The sequence below is a fragment of the Thermochaetoides thermophila genome (genome assembly GCF_000221225.1).
Source record: "Thermochaetoides thermophila DSM 1495 unplaced genomic scaffold scf7180000011820, whole genome shotgun sequence".
Classification (NCBI taxonomy): Eukaryota; Fungi; Ascomycota; class Sordariomycetes; order Sordariales; family Chaetomiaceae; genus Thermochaetoides; species Thermochaetoides thermophila.
In genome coordinates this window covers 2,812,088-2,828,552 of record NW_006383036.1, presented here as the reverse complement: position 1 = coordinate 2,828,552, position 16,465 = coordinate 2,812,088, and the positions used below count along the sequence as shown (strand labels likewise).

Below are 16,465 nucleotides of genomic sequence, written 5' to 3'. Positions count from 1 at the left end.
TACTGTCCTGCATCTGCAGGGACGGCATTGGATATGAATGGATGCCACTGAGCTGCAGGCTACGGCCCCGCAGCCACACCTGTCCTGATTCAAAATAACACCAAACAGCGGTCGGCTAGATAGGTAAACTGAGCACATATATAACTGTTGGCATCTGTGTCTTGGGGGCCTCTCACATTCGTGTATAAGGGATTGCTTTTTGTTGTCTACAGGTTGCCATTTTCCCGAGTTGGCTGCCTTCCGAGAGACTTTACAGCACGGGTCGTGTTTGACTAACAAAGCATTTACATTGGATGCCAGGTTAGGTTCATATGGCTGGGTTTGGAGTTAAATAGGCTTGAATCTTGGCTTTATTTTTTTTCTCGAGTCCATCCCTTGAATGTTGAATGTTACTCTTGGTATGATGAAGGCTTTAACCAAGACTATGGGAGGACTCAAGATAACCGGAACAGTTGGTGTAATATAGATCAATTGCTATGTAATGGCAGCATCTGTGCAAGATCGGTTGACTCCGTCTGATGCCGTCTGCTGCATGCCGGGAAATTTAACAAAGTGTTCAGCTATCAGTTCAACGAAGCTAAAGTTGTACAAAACTGTACAGGTAGTATATGGATCCTTTTTACTGCAGCAGTTACCTACCTTATGCGAGGGTACGAAGGGTTGGGAAATACAGTAGAAGTGATAGGCGTCCTGGGTGATTCTGTCATGTGGCTATGCGTATGAGGTTGCAGCCACACTGATGCACAAGCCACCTGAGCCACCACCAGGACGGAGAACGAACACCAAGCACAAAAACTTTTAATCACGTGATTTATGCCACTCGCCGCACAAGCCACCCAAGGAAGGACGCCCAGGCCAGCAAGGCCCTGAGCCTTGTTTCTTCGCGTGCGAACGGTCAACTTTGTTGCTGGTCCTTGATAAAATCTTCGGCATCAACTCCAACCCCAACCTCCTCCACGCTCCTGGTGACAGCGCATCGGCACAGGACTTGAGACAGCCATATCCAGCGTATGGCAGAACGGCTGAGGCGCTAAGTTGTGATTTCCACGTCCTTGATTCCCACGGGCGCTCTGCGATTTGCCACCGACGTCGCGTCTTGATTAGTCGACCCTCGGCCCGTGACGACAAAAGATCACCCACTGTTAGCCTGCTCTGCCTGTCTTTGTCGCCGACTTCACCTGCTTCTCCTTAGCTCTCTAATCGACCTTATCCATCGCCACGGCAGCGGGTCGCGCACGCGGGGAGTCAGCGCTTTCCGCATCTGTCGCCATCGCATATCAAGAGCTTAGGGTCACCTACTACCAGTCCAGCTCACCTTTCCCTTCGTACTGTCATTTCAGCAACCTCTGCATCGCAATTCAGCTTCCATCATGTCAGTCGAGATCGCTCTCGGCACCCCGCTTGCGGATGCCCTTAACACGGCCATCCAGGGCAAGATCGCAGAGCTGGGCTGGGCCGGCCCTGGCTCTGAGGTTTCTGCCATGTCCGAATACTTTGTCCTCATGCTCGCCAATGGCAAGACGGAGGCCGAAATCGTTCAAGAGATCCAGGGCGACCTCCTTGGCCTAGGTCCAGAAGATGAGACTGCTCCCAAGTTTGCGCGATGGCTGTCTGAGCAGGTTGCTGCCCTCAGCTCCCAGTCCGGCAACGGCGCTTCGGCAGCACCGTCTGGCGACGCCATGGATGGGATCCGCGATGAGTCAATGACTGGACCAAGCGACGTCAACATGGACACTTCGACCGATATGCCTGCTACGGGCTTGAATGCGTATGTCTTCCTCCCCTCTTAGCCACTTCACCGAGTGCCCTCGCAGGAGTACTAACCATGTAACAGGCCTACTGGTCCTAAGGCTATGCGCAATGGCAATAACATGATGCGCGGCAGCCGCGAAAAGCGCTTGATGGGTCAGATCAGCCGTGCCATGGACCGATCCCAAGATTCCGTCCTTCACCGCGTGCGCACGCAGTCTGGCAATGAGCGAATCAGCAGAGGCCCGCCGGCTGGTCCCAGGCTCGGTGTGGGCAGGCAGCCTCGGACGACCAATACCCGTATGGCCAGCATTGCTGCCGGCATGGCTAACATGAGCGGGATGCCGCATCCCGGCGGTCCAATGCCTATGAATCCAATGAATGGCATGCCCCCTATGCCTCCTAACGGCACCCCTTATGTGCCCCCAGAGCTGTATGCTATGATGGAACAGCAGAACCTCATGCTTCAGCAGATGCAGCAGCAGCTTCAGATGCAACAGGCCAGCATGCGTGGCGGCTTCGGCGGCCGGGGTGGCAGGGGCGGCGGCTTCCGTCGTGGTGGCGGTCATTTTCAGCAACAGCACAACGGCAGCCATGCGCACCCGCAACAGCAACAGTCACAGCAGGCAGGCTCCGAAGGGACACAATCTGAGGGAGCTTCGCAGGGCGACGCCGAGATGGCCGGCGCGAAGCCGAACCCAGAAGAGACGGTGTGCCGCTTCAACTTGAGGTGCCAGAACAAGGACTGCAAGTTTGCGCATCAATCTCCCGCGGCGCCTCCCGGCATCACGATCGATGTCAAGGACGTTTGCAGCTACGGTGTGGCCTGCAAGAACCGTAAATGTGTGGGCCGGCACCCATCACCAGCGGCCAAGGCGGCCCATCAGAGCGAGCAAGACTGCAAGTACTGGCCCAATTGCGCCAACCCTCTCTGCGCCTTCCGGCATCCGACAATGCCCCCGTGTCGCAACGGTGGTGAGTGCAAGGTACCCGGCTGCAAGTTCACTCATCTCAAGACGCCGTGCAAGTTCCGGCCCTGCACCAACCGCAGCTGCCCTTTCCTGCACGAGGAGGGCCAGCGCGGCACATTCCAGGACAAAGTGTGGACGGCGGATGGTGCCAAGGAGCATGTCAGCGAGCGCAAGTTTGCCAATGATACGGGCAACGAGGAGCTGGTGCTGCCTGGCTCAGGACAGCAGGAGGAGAACCAGACGGAGACGGAGGTTATCATGTAAAGGGTTTTCAGAAAGGGAAAAGAAGCAGAGTTGTCAATCAGATTGAAGGGTTGCGTATGGCGGGTGCATAGGAATAATAAAGAGAACAGATGCATGGCAGTGATCGAGGTCGGGCGCGGGCTCTGAAGAAAGCTGTCAGGTCCCTGCCTGCAAAAGAAACCATCATCAAGAAAAAAACAAAAAGATACATACATATCGATGATATTCTATGCTTCAGGAATGGTCACATGGGATTGTAGGGAATGTACTATATCACCAGATCGGCGTTCAGGGAGACGGGTAATGGGCAAGCAGAGGCATACAATCGGTTTTTGAGACGGGACTCACACTGGTTCCTTTAGACATGACATGGCCTGTGGTCTTTGATTTGTTTCCTTTTCTACTTAGTGGTGACCGAATTTCTCTTCACAGCGAAGGCTGTCGGTAACAAGCAGCTGGGAAGTAAAAATAGAAATATTGTTGCTGCTCTCTTTCTCAAGGAGTCGATCTTTGCTCATGGTGTCGGGACTCTCCTGACCAAAGAGCCCTTCTGGCTAAGGGCTGTGCAAACACTGCGTAAATTTCGTATTTTACGTTATCGATAAGTGATCGCTACCATGAAAGTTACCAAGTACGTACTAATCGAACACGCCATGATGGGGACTTGAACCGTCGACCGGCCATTGCAAGATTCAACCTCGACACCAACCTATGACGAGAAACATAGCCGGCCATTGACCTCCCGTAGCAAAATTCTGAATGAGGTTGGGGACAAATGAGCCTATGAACAACATTCGACAATGTACGCAATCAAGACGCGCTGTCTAGCGCGGACACGGGGCCAATTACATGCCGGCAAACAGGTCAACATTGCCTTCAAGCGCAGCGTCTCGTCGGCGGTTTGCCGGCAACACATTCACTCCAGCCTCCATCTTTTAAATTTACGTTCGCAATTTCCTACCAGTTCTGGTGAAGCAGCTCTCTTGGGGCTCTCATCGCGCGCTGTGGCGCCAGCATCTACGTTGACGGCGCTTTCTCCAAATTTTCCGGTGCCATCTAATCGGCGACACAGAAGCTATGAGCCAAAATTCACAGAAAATGGAATGGCCTATCGTGGGAGACCATATGTGGTAGACAGGGAGCGTCCTCCACAGTTTGCTCCTCCGCCAAATGCTCCCGCGCACATTGCGGTTCTCGGAGGAGGCCTGACAGGTCTCACCACCGCCTTTTACCTCTCCGAGTTCCTTCCAAGCACTAAAATTACTCTCTATGAGGCGAGTGATCGCCTGGGCGGCTGGATTGAGACCAAGGAGGTTGAAGTGCAGACGCCCGACGGCATCAAGGGCACTGTTCGCTTCGAGGGCGCCGCCCGTATGGTCAAGCCGCAGACCCAGCTGTCAGGGCCCCCTAAATGGGATGATCTCATTTTCTATGAGCTGGTTCGTTCCCCCTCTCTCTTCGGAAGCCCATCTAGTTGAGGCTGTACAATCTCTTCCCGGGGAACTTCTACTGACTGCTGTGGTCTTCGCTCTGGCCAGGTTCACGCCCTCGGTCTTGCGGACGAGCTGAGACACTCCACGAGTCTTGAGGTAGATGCTAGTGGCTTTCTGTACTACCCGGATCACTTGGTCACGATGCCCAACAACCTGACCTTCAAGCCGCTCTCCCAGCCCCTCAAGACCATCCGGTCACTAGTTACCTTTGCTCGTCTGCTACTGGAGCCTGCCTTCCGGGGCATCATCCCCTCGTTTTTTAATCTCCTGAAATCTAACAAAGAGGTAGTGACAATGCTGGAAAAGATATCCAGTCACCAGGCCGACTATAGCATCGGGCAGTTCATATCCACGCGACTTGGCCGTCCCGATCAGGTTGACAGGGTAGCTTCGGCCATCATCCACGGCATCATGGGCGGAGACATCTGGAAGCTGAGCCTGTTGAGCGGGCCCTGGCAAAACATGGTTGCTTCGTACCGGCGGAAGGGCAGTCCCGACTCAATGTCTGCTCTGAACACCCCTGTGCACTGGACTGACTACCGGCTGATGGATGTGTTGTGCCGGAACCAGGGCATCTGGGATCTGGCTAACAAGTATCTCCATGCCAGCGGTATCTGGTTCCGGAATGGGTTCCAAACCTTCACAGATGCCCTTGCTGTCGACCTGAGCAGCAAGCCCAACGTCACAATTAAACTAGGCGAGCCTGTCGAGTCAGTTCGTTATGATGAAGCTTCTGACCGAGTTCTCGTACGTATCGATCCTGTTGGAGTTCTTGCAATCGTTTTGCCCTTGAGCTGACCACCCTGTCCCTGCCTACGTTCAGATCACGACAGAAACCGAAAAGCAGCCTGTCGCTTATGATAAGGTTGTTTCAACTCTCTATGCCCAAACACTCGCAAACATCACCAATGGTCAGCTCCCTGCCCTGGAGAACATCCCCGCCGTCACCATTCAACTCGTCAACCTCTGGTACCCGCAGCCCTTGCTCAATCATCCTTACCACGGCTTCGGCTACCTCCTCCCTCAAGCCCTCGGCTTCGACCGCAACCCCGAATGCCTTCTTGGCGTCATCTTCGATTCTGACCGTGAATTCCCCATTCGCAACCCTGACGGTTCCCCCGTCGATCCATCCAACCCCCCCAACCGTGGTGCCGACACCGTCCCTGGCACCAAGCTGACTGTCATGCTCGGCGGCCACTATTGGGACGATTTACCCGACGAGTTCCTCCCCGATTCTGAAACAGCCATTGAGCTCGCCAAGCAAGCAGTCGAGCGGCACCTCAACCTGGACCCTTCCATTTCCGCGCAAGCCGTCGCCCGCGCTAAGCTCTGCCGCCAGTGCATCCCGCAGATGCTAGTCGGCCACGTCAACCACTTGTACGCGGCACGCGACCAGCTTGAGCGCAACTTCCACGGCCGGCTGGCCGTCGCCGGGCAATCGTACACCCTACCTGGCGTACTGCACTGCCTGCGCGCGGCGCGCGACATGGCAATGCAAATTGTCCACAAGGCGGCTGGCATCCCGACAGAGGATGACTGGCCGGGTGTGTGGGTCGGCGACACGGGGCTGGATCGGCTGACAACGCCGCTGCTGCACCAGCCGATGGAGATCATCCCGAAGCCGATTCTCCCGTTGCGTTATAATAGCGGGGCGACAATGGGGAAGGACCTGTACCAGCATGTTGATGCTCTGGGAAGAGTGTGGACATGGAAGAATAAAGTCAACAACACAGCGTTTGAGGATGGGAAGGATGAGTAAGAGCTACAGGCCGGGTTGATGGGGTGTAGATGCGTAGTGCGGTTGATCGCTTAGAGGTACCTGATGATAGGTACATAAGGGAGGAATCTAGTACGTGATGTACAATATCTGTATTCCTGTAGATGTGAAACGTTTTGTCTTATTTTATGGAAGATATAATCCCACAATGCGGAATGTTTACGTCTGAATGGAACTTTAGCACGCTCATGGAAAAGGGGCCCCCATTTTGAGGTTTCTTCCAACAGGCTGGTGCTTGACTCAGCGCACTCAGCTAAACACGCACCAAGACTGAGGAAACAAATGCACCTGGTATCATTCCATTTATCTGTGTCGCTGCCTGTGAAACAAGGTGACTTGCACCCGACCAGGACCCTGCCCGCCCAAGCTCAGTGATGTTAACCCATGATGATCCTTTTTAATCTCCCCGCCTCTTCCCACGAGATTCATCACCCTAATAGCAGTAGTAAATGTAGCAATAACTTAGTCCATCTCCTTCCCGACCTGGTGGTGTTGTACACTGGGGCAAAAAAGGAAAGGAAGAAGAGACTAAGAAAGCGAAAGGGAAAAGACTAACAAAGCATGTACTCCGAAGATACATTGTCCATGATGACCTTGGCCAGGTCCTACACCATCTAGCCTCCGCAATAGTATTCATTCATATATTCCTTCCAACTTCTCATGCAAACAATGCTCTGTGAAAATCATCGAATCCACTGCAGGGCGCGACAAAACCTGAGCTCAGTCTAGCACAACGAGCGGAGCATTGCTCCTACCCATACCCGCTGCTGTGCCCGTGCCAGGCCGCTGACCCTGCTGCTGTGGTGCTGCTACCATTTGGCCTGGTTGCCCGTGCTGTCCCTGTAGTTGTGGCTTTGGTCCCCCGTGCATGTTAGGCTGCGAGATCTGGCCTCCATGCATGTTAGGTTGAGGTTGTGGTGGGCGCTGCTGCTGGAATATCTGTTGTTGTTGTGGAGGAAACCGTGCCATCGGGGCAGGAGCACCATGAGGCTGTTGCTGGCCTACCGAGGCGTGAGGCATCGCTGATCGAGGTTGTTGTGCTTGTGGCTGCAGCTGTGAAACGACTTGTTGCTGCTGGACCTGCTGGACCTGCTGTGATGGTTGTGCTTGAGGCGGTTGTGGTGGAGCAGTGGCAGGCTGCGAAGTGCTTAAGTGAAGAACGGCGTCGCTGATGAGAACCAGGAGACGCTCAATCCCTTCATCAGGCTCTGCCGCCGCACCGGTCACAAGGCCCTTGAACCCACTGCCAGAGATGGTCCAAACCCGTTCTTTCAGGACGCGGTTGAACTCACAATTCTCGTTCAAAAGTTCTGGATCATGTCTTGGCCGACCAACTTCCCAAACGAGTTTACCCTCTTTTTCATGAGGCTGGATCAAGAGACTGATCTGTCTCTGGTGTCCAGGTAGCACAAAACGGATAGTATGCTTGTCCAAGGACAGGTGGAGGATGAAGCAAGATCCTCGGCCATTCTCTTGTGCCGTCTGCCATGCGTTCTCCAGCTGCTCAAATGCTCTGAAAAGAGGGAGACTGAGGGTGAGATAAGTTGCTAGAGAGTAGAATTTCTGACTGTTTACGAGGTCTTCAAGACGGTTGATGACTCTGAGGTGGGGATTTCCTTTCTCAAGAACCACTCCCACGCCTTCTTCTTTGGTGAGATCAAGTCGAACTCTCCAAGGACGAACTTTAGGTTGATTAGTAGAATCCCTTTTTCGTGTCGCGCCATAGCTGAATACGATCTCGCGAAGAGTGACTCGTTCGGGAACTGCTTGATCACCGACTCTTCGGAGTCCTTCAAGGAAGTCGAGCAAACGCTGGAGTTGCCTTACACGAATCCCAAGCAGAGGGACAACCGGGACACCCATTTTGGCACGAAGGCGGAACATGAACCGGCCAGTGTAAGGGTTATAGAGGATATCACGATCGAGACGTGGATTCAGTGTTTGGAATCTGCGGCGATCGGTGACATCCAAGTACGCCTCAAACACATCCAGCACTGGTTGCGTTCGCTTTTGCTGTGGGCTGTCTGACACTCTTGTATCGCACGCCGATCCCCTGTATATGAGCCACACAGGATCCTTCAGCCAGGCAATTGATTGGGCGTCCGCGCCTCCAAAATCGCCCAGGATCTTGGAAGCCTTCACAGGGAGGACCGGTGGTTGACGCGTGGGATCAATCAGTTTCCGGAGCTGACTCGGAGTAATTCCGGGATAAAGCTCCCGAAGGTTAGTTATCTCCGCTATCAGACGTCTGCTATGGTCTCGTAGTCCATTGAAGAAGCCGTCTGTCAGTCGTTCTTCCGAGAAGCATGGCGCCATCTTGGTAAAGAAGACCAGCCGGTTTCCGCTGATAGACTGTCTTTGCGAGGTCCTGAAACCGAAAAGGTTAGTGGGGAAGGCTATGATGAGACGACAGAAGAGCTGTTGGGAGAGATAAAGCCAGAGGGGGAGAAGGGCACTTACACCTCAACGAGCCACCATTGATCGCCTGCGAGGCTCATGCTTCGCATGGCATACCACTGAGGGTCCCAATCAACAAACCTTGTCCACGCCGCCTGGAAAGTCTCGCGCGACGACGCCGACTCTGAATGCACGATGCTCCTGAGCTCGTCCTGAGAAATTGGAGATCGAACAACAGACCAGCCGTGGCTTTTCCCCTGTGCCTTGAGAACCGATATGATGTAAATATAACGGAAATTTTCCAGTTCCTTTGAGCCCTCTTCAGCTGGGTTCCCAAGTGAGTTAAGAGTCCGGTTCCAAGGCCCAGTTGAAGGTGTGGTGATGAAGTCGCCCATCCACGGATTAACCTGGATTTTGAGATCCTCGTCATCAAGCAGCTGCATGGAGAGATAGTAGTCTTCGGGCTTCTGTGTCCAAACATTCAGCTCCAGCCTAGCTTTCTTTCCCTGTGTGAAGCGAGGCTTCCCGTCAAATTTTCTAAAGAGGGAGAAAAGCAGATAGCCGACATGCTTGGCGGTGACGAACTCCAGAATTTCCTCGATGGATAGCTTCTCTTGGGAAAATGGAATGTCGATGAACTGCTCAACGCCCTCGCGGAACCACTGCACCATGAGATAGCTTGGTTTCGGCTCCTCAAGACCTTGCGGATCTTCACCACTGTGGACACCGATAATAATCCAGCTCTTGAGATTTTGAGAGTGCAAGCGGTTAGCCCAGTAATGGATCCCTAAATTCCGGTTCAGCTTCTCTACCCGAAGGCTGTTGGCCCATCGCCCTTTATTCAGCGCAATGGCCTGGCGATGAAGCTCGGCGATCTTCTGTGTCAAAGTAAACTCGTGTAAATACTTGTAGCAGCCGCCAAGCCCTTCTGTTTTCAGAATGTTGTTTACTTTCTCTGTCATCCAATACCGAACTGCCGGTGTTAGCTCGGCTGGGGCCGGGCTGAAGTCGAAGCGGAAGTTGATGAACCAGAACTGCTCGCTGAAATCCTCTTCAGATATGCTTAGATCCACTTCAAACTCTCCTCTAACTCTGAATGTAACTCGTCCGGAGTCAATAGTGTAATTTTTGAATGGCGGCGGGAGCTTGTCGTGCTCTTCAAGCTGTAATCGCGCGTGAAGGGCTAGATTCATGTCATTGATCCACCGCAATGTTTCCTCTGTCGTTAGGGGAGGAGGATCGAGAAAGTTGAACTGGACAAGACCATGTTAGCATCAATGACCCGCTACAACCAACCCAAACACCGGGGACCTACGTCGGGCATCCACGTAACCTCGCCGTGGGTGAGAATGTGTAAAGCAGTTTTCAAATCTGGACTCGGAACTTTGGCCCAAGCCATGTCGCGTTTAAGGTTGATGAAATCGTTCAAAACCTGGGGATACAGCTCCAACTTCTTGAACAAATGGGTCCTGATGTCGATCAACTTGCCGACCTTCTCAGCATTTCTCGCCCACTCTGTAATAACCAATGCCTTGACCCATCTGGAGTGCAAGTCCTGGATGGTGTTAAGAAGCAGCCGTTTCTTTTCTTGGCTCTCTGGAGATGCGTCCTCGACCAACGTAGAATGACTGCCATTCCCATTGACGGCATGTTGCGGCACGGGCTTCGAGGCAAGCATTGTCACAAGTTCTTCTAATTTGGAATGAGAAAACTCGGCCAGCCGAATGAGCAAAAGGTTGAGAGGGAGAATGCCATCTGTGATATGCTCCATCTCGTCGGGGACATCGGCGTCAGGGCACAACTGGCCCTTTGGATCGGCGACGGCAACATCGCTTTGAGCGATAACCGTGTCGAGCTCCTTGGTAATATCCGACAGTGGCTCCTCCAGCTTGCGTTTCAATGCCTTGTCATCCCCACCGACGCCGTTGATGAACCGCTCTCGGTCATAGTTATTTGGCAGGGCGCCATGTGCGCGTGCCTCCATTCTGCAAAGATGTCCAGCCACAACCGGGCCTTTATGCCGCGCTGTCGGCGGTTACCGTCAGCTGGGCAAGAGTGGGCTAGTATTGCTTCCCAGGCTACCAACAAAGCGCAAGTAGTTTGGGCCGTCCTTAGAAGGCAGAGCACGAGCGAAAAGCGAGAGTGTAGTCGGCCAATGCAGGAACAGGGTCAGAGAGGAAAAACGAAAAGCTGCCGGAAAGTCGCAATGGCTAAAGCGATGGCGCTGGAATTCTCGGATGAATTGCAGGTGATGGCTATGAAGCGCGCGCCGCGCTACGAAAATGTCACGGGCAATGGATTGAAACGAGGCAGACCCACGCAGCCTGTATGCGAGACCAAAAACTGCCTGTGATAGGGATGCCGTGAAATCAAGCAGAGTTTGCGGCTTCCAGGTCGGCGATATAACTTTAACCTTTCCACACCCAACGTGGTTGTCGTTGTCTTTATCGTCGTTGCGCAGCCACGGCCAAGCGCACATAGATCGATGCGCGCCTGCTGCACCAACAGCTCAAGAGGCAAAACTCGTGAGCGGGGTGCGACTACCCATCACTTCCCAAGAGACCGACTCTGGCGCCGCAGATATCGCACGGTCGGGCGTCGCACTGGTAGGTCAACGTGTGTTTTTCACTCGGCCACGGAACGCTGCACGTATCGGCTTCGCGCGCCCAGATGAGGTAGAGGCGTGTGCTGTGTCGGGTCGGGTCGATCGATCGATTCAGTCACCAAGTCAGCGCTCCTCGTCCGTCGGCGGCGAGAAATTGCGACACGCGCGGGCTGTTGCTGCTGCAATGAAGGACTTTTTTTTACGCGAGGGGTCGCGGATGTCTGAAGGACGGCGGTATCAGTTCGGCAGAAGTATGTTCCTTGTCGTGGTTTGCTGCGAAAATGCGACCTAGTCACTCCTGTTGCGGGTCGGATTGCTGGAGGGGGCGGATGGTGGGAGAGAGGTAAGGTAGGTAGAAATGGAGATGAATGATGGATCCTCGCGCCATATCCGCTTTCCCTTCAAAGAACGGAGATACACGCCCACGGTGGAGACCAGGCCAGCGTGGGAGCATGGTTTATTCTCCATGCCTGAACTCTTAGGCAGAAACTGCTTCTGGTTCGACCAGAAGTCGACCCACTTGCCGACGCCCCACGCTGCTGTCGTTACGGTCGGCGCTATCACAAACATCGCTCGACCAAAAGAAACTGCCCTGGAACACAACAATGCTGCTTGTCATGAATGTACACTTACACCACATCCAAAGTGTCATGTCGTTTGTCTCTCATAATAAAAGCTATATATAACAATATCCTGCTACCGTTTTTGCTATATGTAGAATTGTATTCGCGTCGTCTTGCGAGGAAAATTTTTTATTTCTCTGGGAATATCATGGGTTTTGAGTCCGCTGCAGGCGTTCTGTTCAAGATGAACTTGAACATGGTTCCTATTAATGCTGCCCTAAAAGAACAGATCTTCCCTTACGTCACTATACCCTTTCCGGGCCCGGGATCGGCGGCTGCCCCAGTTCTGGCTTCCGACACGCTGAGTGGTCTCGACAGACGCGCCGCAGCCCCTCCGCATCGCACTCCCGCCGCTCTGCAAACGCCGATGCTTCCCCCAAACTCCGGTTGGGTAATCGTGTCTGGGACACCGTGGACATCGGGGATCTTAGGACGCGTCAAGCCAATTCTACAGAACCAGAACACTTGGTGGCAATCGCGAACGCTTACTATGCGTCTGATAGAAGTTGGTGACGGTGAGAATGTTTATGCCTACAGCATGATAACCGGATGTTGACTAGTACTACTACAACTCCCAGGCCACTTTCTCGTGTCTCTTCCCTACCAAACACCATTGTTGGCGAAAGAATAACCGACTACCAATAACTCCAGCGACCGATTGAGAAGTACCTAACCTCCCGGCTCAAGAAGACCCATCCGACTGCTGTTCCCTTTTGTTTTTGTCCTCCGGTTGCCTGCTGCAAGTGGCTCCAATCCAGAGTGTATCATCTTCCACCACACCCTACCCTCCCCAAGCCGAAGTGAATCCTGCGCCCGTTCTAATGACCCCAAGCATTTATGTGAACCTAGATCTGTTTACCAGCAGGCTCATCAGATACTCAACGGTGTTGAGAGGCATTCCTTTAACTGCCATTCAACCTTAGTTGGCACCTACAAACCCGGCCAATCACATTCCTCTACTCACAACTTGATACCCGGCCCCAGCGCCGATGTTGTAGGCCACTGATAACCAGCGGCATCACTGAACTTGTAGCCATACGATGCTGTGAAGTCATCCAGAATTGCGGGACCCCGGGAGCCTAGTTTTAAACACCTAGTCAGCCCAATCACCGCCAAATCTGTCAATTGTTACTTCGTCTTACCATATGGGTACTCCATGGGGATTATCTCCTTGTTATCATCTAGGTAGTGCAGGAGCGGCGTGAAGATGCGCCAGCTGGCGTCTAATTCATCATCGCGGACAAAGTTGGAATGATCGCCCTTGAGGCAGTCCAAGATCAGGGACTCGTATGCCTCGGGAATCTTGAGATCGGAGAATCGTCTGCGGTACGTCAAATCAAGCTCCGTGACGACTGTCTGCATCGTCAAGCCGGGAAGCTTCGAGTTCATCTTGATGTACACGCTCTCATTGGGCTGGATGCGCATGACCAGCTCATTGCGCGGGATGTCCTTGAAGATGCCCGTAGTGACGTCCTTGAACTGCACACGGATCTCCGTCTTTTGTTCGTTGAGCGCCTTGCCTGCTTTCATAATGAAGGGAACACCGTCCCACCGCTCATTCTTGATGTAAACCACAAGCGCGCAGAAAGTCGGGCATCTCGAATCCTTCGGAACCGTTTCGTCCTCTTTGTACCCCGGCTTGCTGCCATCCAGTGACCGCCCGTACTGCCCGATGATGACATTCTTCGGCTCAATTGCAGGAATTGCTCGTAGAACCCGGACCTTCTCATCACGGATGTCCTCAGCTGAGAAAGAGATGGGCCTCTCCATAGCGAGCAGCGTCAGGACCTGAAGCAGGTGGTTCTGCATGACATCACGAATGATGCCAAACTCGTCAAAGTAACCGCCACGGCCTTCCGTGCCAAAAGGTTCCTTGAAAGTGATCTGAACGTTGTCGATGTGGTGCCGGTTCCAGGTCGCGCCGAGGAATGAGTTGCCGAACCGAAGGATAAGAATATTTTTCACCATCTCCTTGCCGAGGTAATGGTCAATGCGAAAAATCTCCTCCTCTTTCCAATCAGGCTCGAGGGACTTCTGGAGCTCGCGAGAACTGGCCAGGTCCTTGCCGAATGGCTTCTCTACCTATTACCAAGTTAGCATCGAGTTGATCGTGAGGGTAGGAGTCTGAGGGAAATTGACACCTACAATGACACGGGCAATGCCTCTCTTCGGATAGCAACATTTTTTCAGGTGCTGGGACACGATGGTGAAAACGCTCGGTGGAAGAGCCATGTAGAACAGGCGGTGGTTGTGTTTCCTGCCTCGCTCCAGCTCCTCGAGATGCTCGTTGAGCTGCATGAAGGACTCATCGCGGTCGTACTGGCCGGAAACATATGTGCACAGCTTGCAGAACTCTTCTAACTGCTCCTCAACTTCCTTCGTCGGCGTCTTGATATACGACTTGATGCGCCGGATGTACTCTTCATGGTCCATTTTTGTCCGCGCATATCCAACGATCCTTATGTCCTTGGGGAGGAACTGGTTTCGGTACTGGGCGAGGAAACAACTTCAGCAATGCATTCGACATATAGACGGATGATCTCTCGACTTACGAGCCCAAAAAGAGCCGGGTACTACAGAGAGTCAGCCATCAATTGGATCATCACGGTCGCGCGTCTCAAGTATGATGGCCTACCGTCTTCTTCTTGGCGAGGTCGCCAGACGCACCGAGGACAACGATGACGGTGTCCTCCTTGAGCTCAATAGGACTATCATAGGCGTCAGTGACCCGTAGTTTATATTGTCGCATCGAGGTATGGGGTTTGCTGGTCATCGTCTTCCCGGCAACTTTCAGAAGAGCGCGAGCACTGCGCGCCCATGTTGGACTTTGCGCTTTGAGGGGAGCTATTCTAAGCGCCCAACGAAGCTTCACTGGAAGCAGTCATTCACGGCGGGGCTCGAAGCAGTAAAACTTACGCCGAAGAGTGCAAGTCAGAAGCCATCTTGTCAGGCGCACGTTTGTCCGAGTAACCGTCGATGCTGGCAAGGACAATACTCGGGAGGATTGTCCAAAGGAAGCTGAAGGTCCAAGGTTTGTCGACGTGACGGGGTTGAGGGATGGAAAATGTGGTCGGAGTCCGAAAGTTTCGGGGTTAATGGTATTTCTACCTGGCAGGGGCAATGCAGTGACAGGATGCGAAGAGAACTGGAGCTCAAGAGCAGGGCACAACGAGGGGGCAGCAGCTTACTCAGGGTCCCCGCCTTTACGTACTTGCTTGCCCTGACACCAGACAGAATGGAAGCTGGGACCGGTCAGGCACGTTGACAGTCACGGTCCATCTCTATGAGTTCCTCTGTCACCGGCTGGTCAGTGCAGAGTACCTTGCAAGTTGCCAAATCGTCTGCTGACCTGCCATGTATGAAAAACATGGCCTACACAAGTATTTCCTCGGTCTTTGGCTTTGCTTTTGCTAGTTCTACTGAGATTCCACATTCTAGTTCTCATTGCGACACATGATCATAGCCGGCGCGAGATGTGCCGTCTTCTGTACTTTACCTGGCCTTGTGTGGACTGTCCAAGCGTTGGGTTTGAAAAAAAAAGGTCGACAGTTTGATATGACGAAGGGCTTTCTGCCTCCCCCGCGCTAAGCCCGACTGGGTTGGTTCCAATGCCCTGGAAGCTTGCATCCGCAGTCGCAACATTGACAGGGCAGGGCACCGATGAAAACCAAATCCGAGTCCCTTTTTGGTGAACTTACAAGTTGTCCCCTCGTAACAAGCCCCAGCCTGCTAGCAGGAGGAGTACTGAGCTACCAGCCTAAATTTCAAAGTGTGTGCTGCCCCGGATTTCTCTGGATGTTCGTCCCCTTGCGCGATCCTGTGCAGGCGCTTTCATGTCGCACGTTTTGTAGCATCAGCGTCTTGGAACAAAGAAAGAGTATGTTGTCACTGGGATCCTGGCCCAGGGGAGCGGCGGGGGTGCTCATCTTGCATCTCGTTGGGGACAGTGGGGTAGTCGGCGGTATTAGTCAAGCTTGACTCTCGGGAGTTCCCAACCTCAAAGTTTGCGACCTCCAAGCTCTGTCTAGCTGCCCAACCACCATGAGCAGACAGACACGTGCCGCTTCCTCAAGACCTTTGGAAGTGGCGCCGTTCTTCGCAGCTGTCACCCGCATGCTGACAGATCTCTTTACGACTCCCAACAGCTGCCGCAGTGCACCGTACTACTCTCGCAAGCGACGGCTGCACTGGTAGGGCTCAACCTCCAGCCGCTATACAGGCAAAAAGCACATTGCGGAGGCCCCGAAAGACCTAGTGCTGGGCCGACCGGGGTTGGCTACCGGCAGAATTCATCCTCCCCTCCCCCCACGCTGCCGATGAGCTGACAACCAACCGAGTTCGCCTTGGTCCTTGGGTTGTGCTCAATGAGGCCTTTGTGAGGGTAGTTCCGGAAATGCAGTTTCCTTCAGTTCGCAACTTCTGCGTGATCGCAAGTTACGATGGGAGAGATAGCTGAATCCAGTATGCTTGCTCACATCTCCGCGGGACGCCTTACGGAGAAACCTATGTGAACGTTGAAGTATTTACCTAGCTTCTTGTGTTCTACTTGGGAATAGCATAGGTAAGGGTAGCTTGGCCCTGGTGCATCGGCGCAGCTGGTCCCTGGA

The 16,465-nt window shown here is 53.4% G+C and overlaps 4 protein-coding genes across 4 annotated transcripts; 2 read left to right on the top strand and 2 right to left on the bottom strand.

Moving 5' to 3' along the window:
- Positions 1-1,370: 1,370 nt before the first annotated feature.
- Positions 1,371-2,984, top strand: CTHT_0057680 (uncharacterized protein; the record flags this gene model as incomplete). Its single annotated transcript, XM_006696025.1, has 2 exons — positions 1,371-1,768; positions 1,835-2,984. The coding sequence occupies 2 exons, from the start codon at positions 1,371-1,373 to the stop codon at positions 2,982-2,984; spliced, it is 1,548 nt and encodes a 515-aa protein (XP_006696088.1).
- A 779-nt stretch (positions 2,985-3,763) lies between these two features.
- On the top strand, positions 3,764-6,215 carry CTHT_0057670 (uncharacterized protein; the record flags this gene model as incomplete). Its single annotated transcript, XM_006696024.1, has 4 exons — positions 3,764-3,855; positions 4,036-4,402; positions 4,502-5,203; positions 5,280-6,215. 4 exons carry the CDS (start codon positions 3,764-3,766, stop codon positions 6,213-6,215), a joined length of 2,097 nt encoding a protein of 698 aa, XP_006696087.1.
- Positions 6,216-6,953: 738 nt separating this feature from the next.
- Positions 6,954-10,614, bottom strand: CTHT_0057660 (uncharacterized protein; the record flags this gene model as incomplete). Its single annotated transcript, XM_006696023.1, has 3 exons — positions 6,954-8,601; positions 8,694-9,883; positions 9,946-10,614. The coding sequence occupies 3 exons, from the start codon at positions 10,612-10,614 to the stop codon at positions 6,954-6,956; spliced, it is 3,507 nt and encodes a 1,168-aa protein (XP_006696086.1).
- A 1,481-nt stretch (positions 10,615-12,095) lies between these two features.
- On the bottom strand, positions 12,096-14,800 carry CTHT_0057650 (glucose-6-phosphate 1-dehydrogenase-like protein; the record flags this gene model as incomplete). The annotated part of the gene is made up of 7 exons (XM_006696022.1): positions 12,096-12,306; positions 12,823-12,937; positions 13,001-13,940; positions 14,004-14,348; positions 14,411-14,431; positions 14,494-14,566; positions 14,775-14,800. The coding sequence occupies 7 exons, from the start codon at positions 14,798-14,800 to the stop codon at positions 12,096-12,098; spliced, it is 1,731 nt and encodes a 576-aa protein (XP_006696085.1).
- Positions 14,801-16,465: the final 1,665 nt, after the last annotated feature.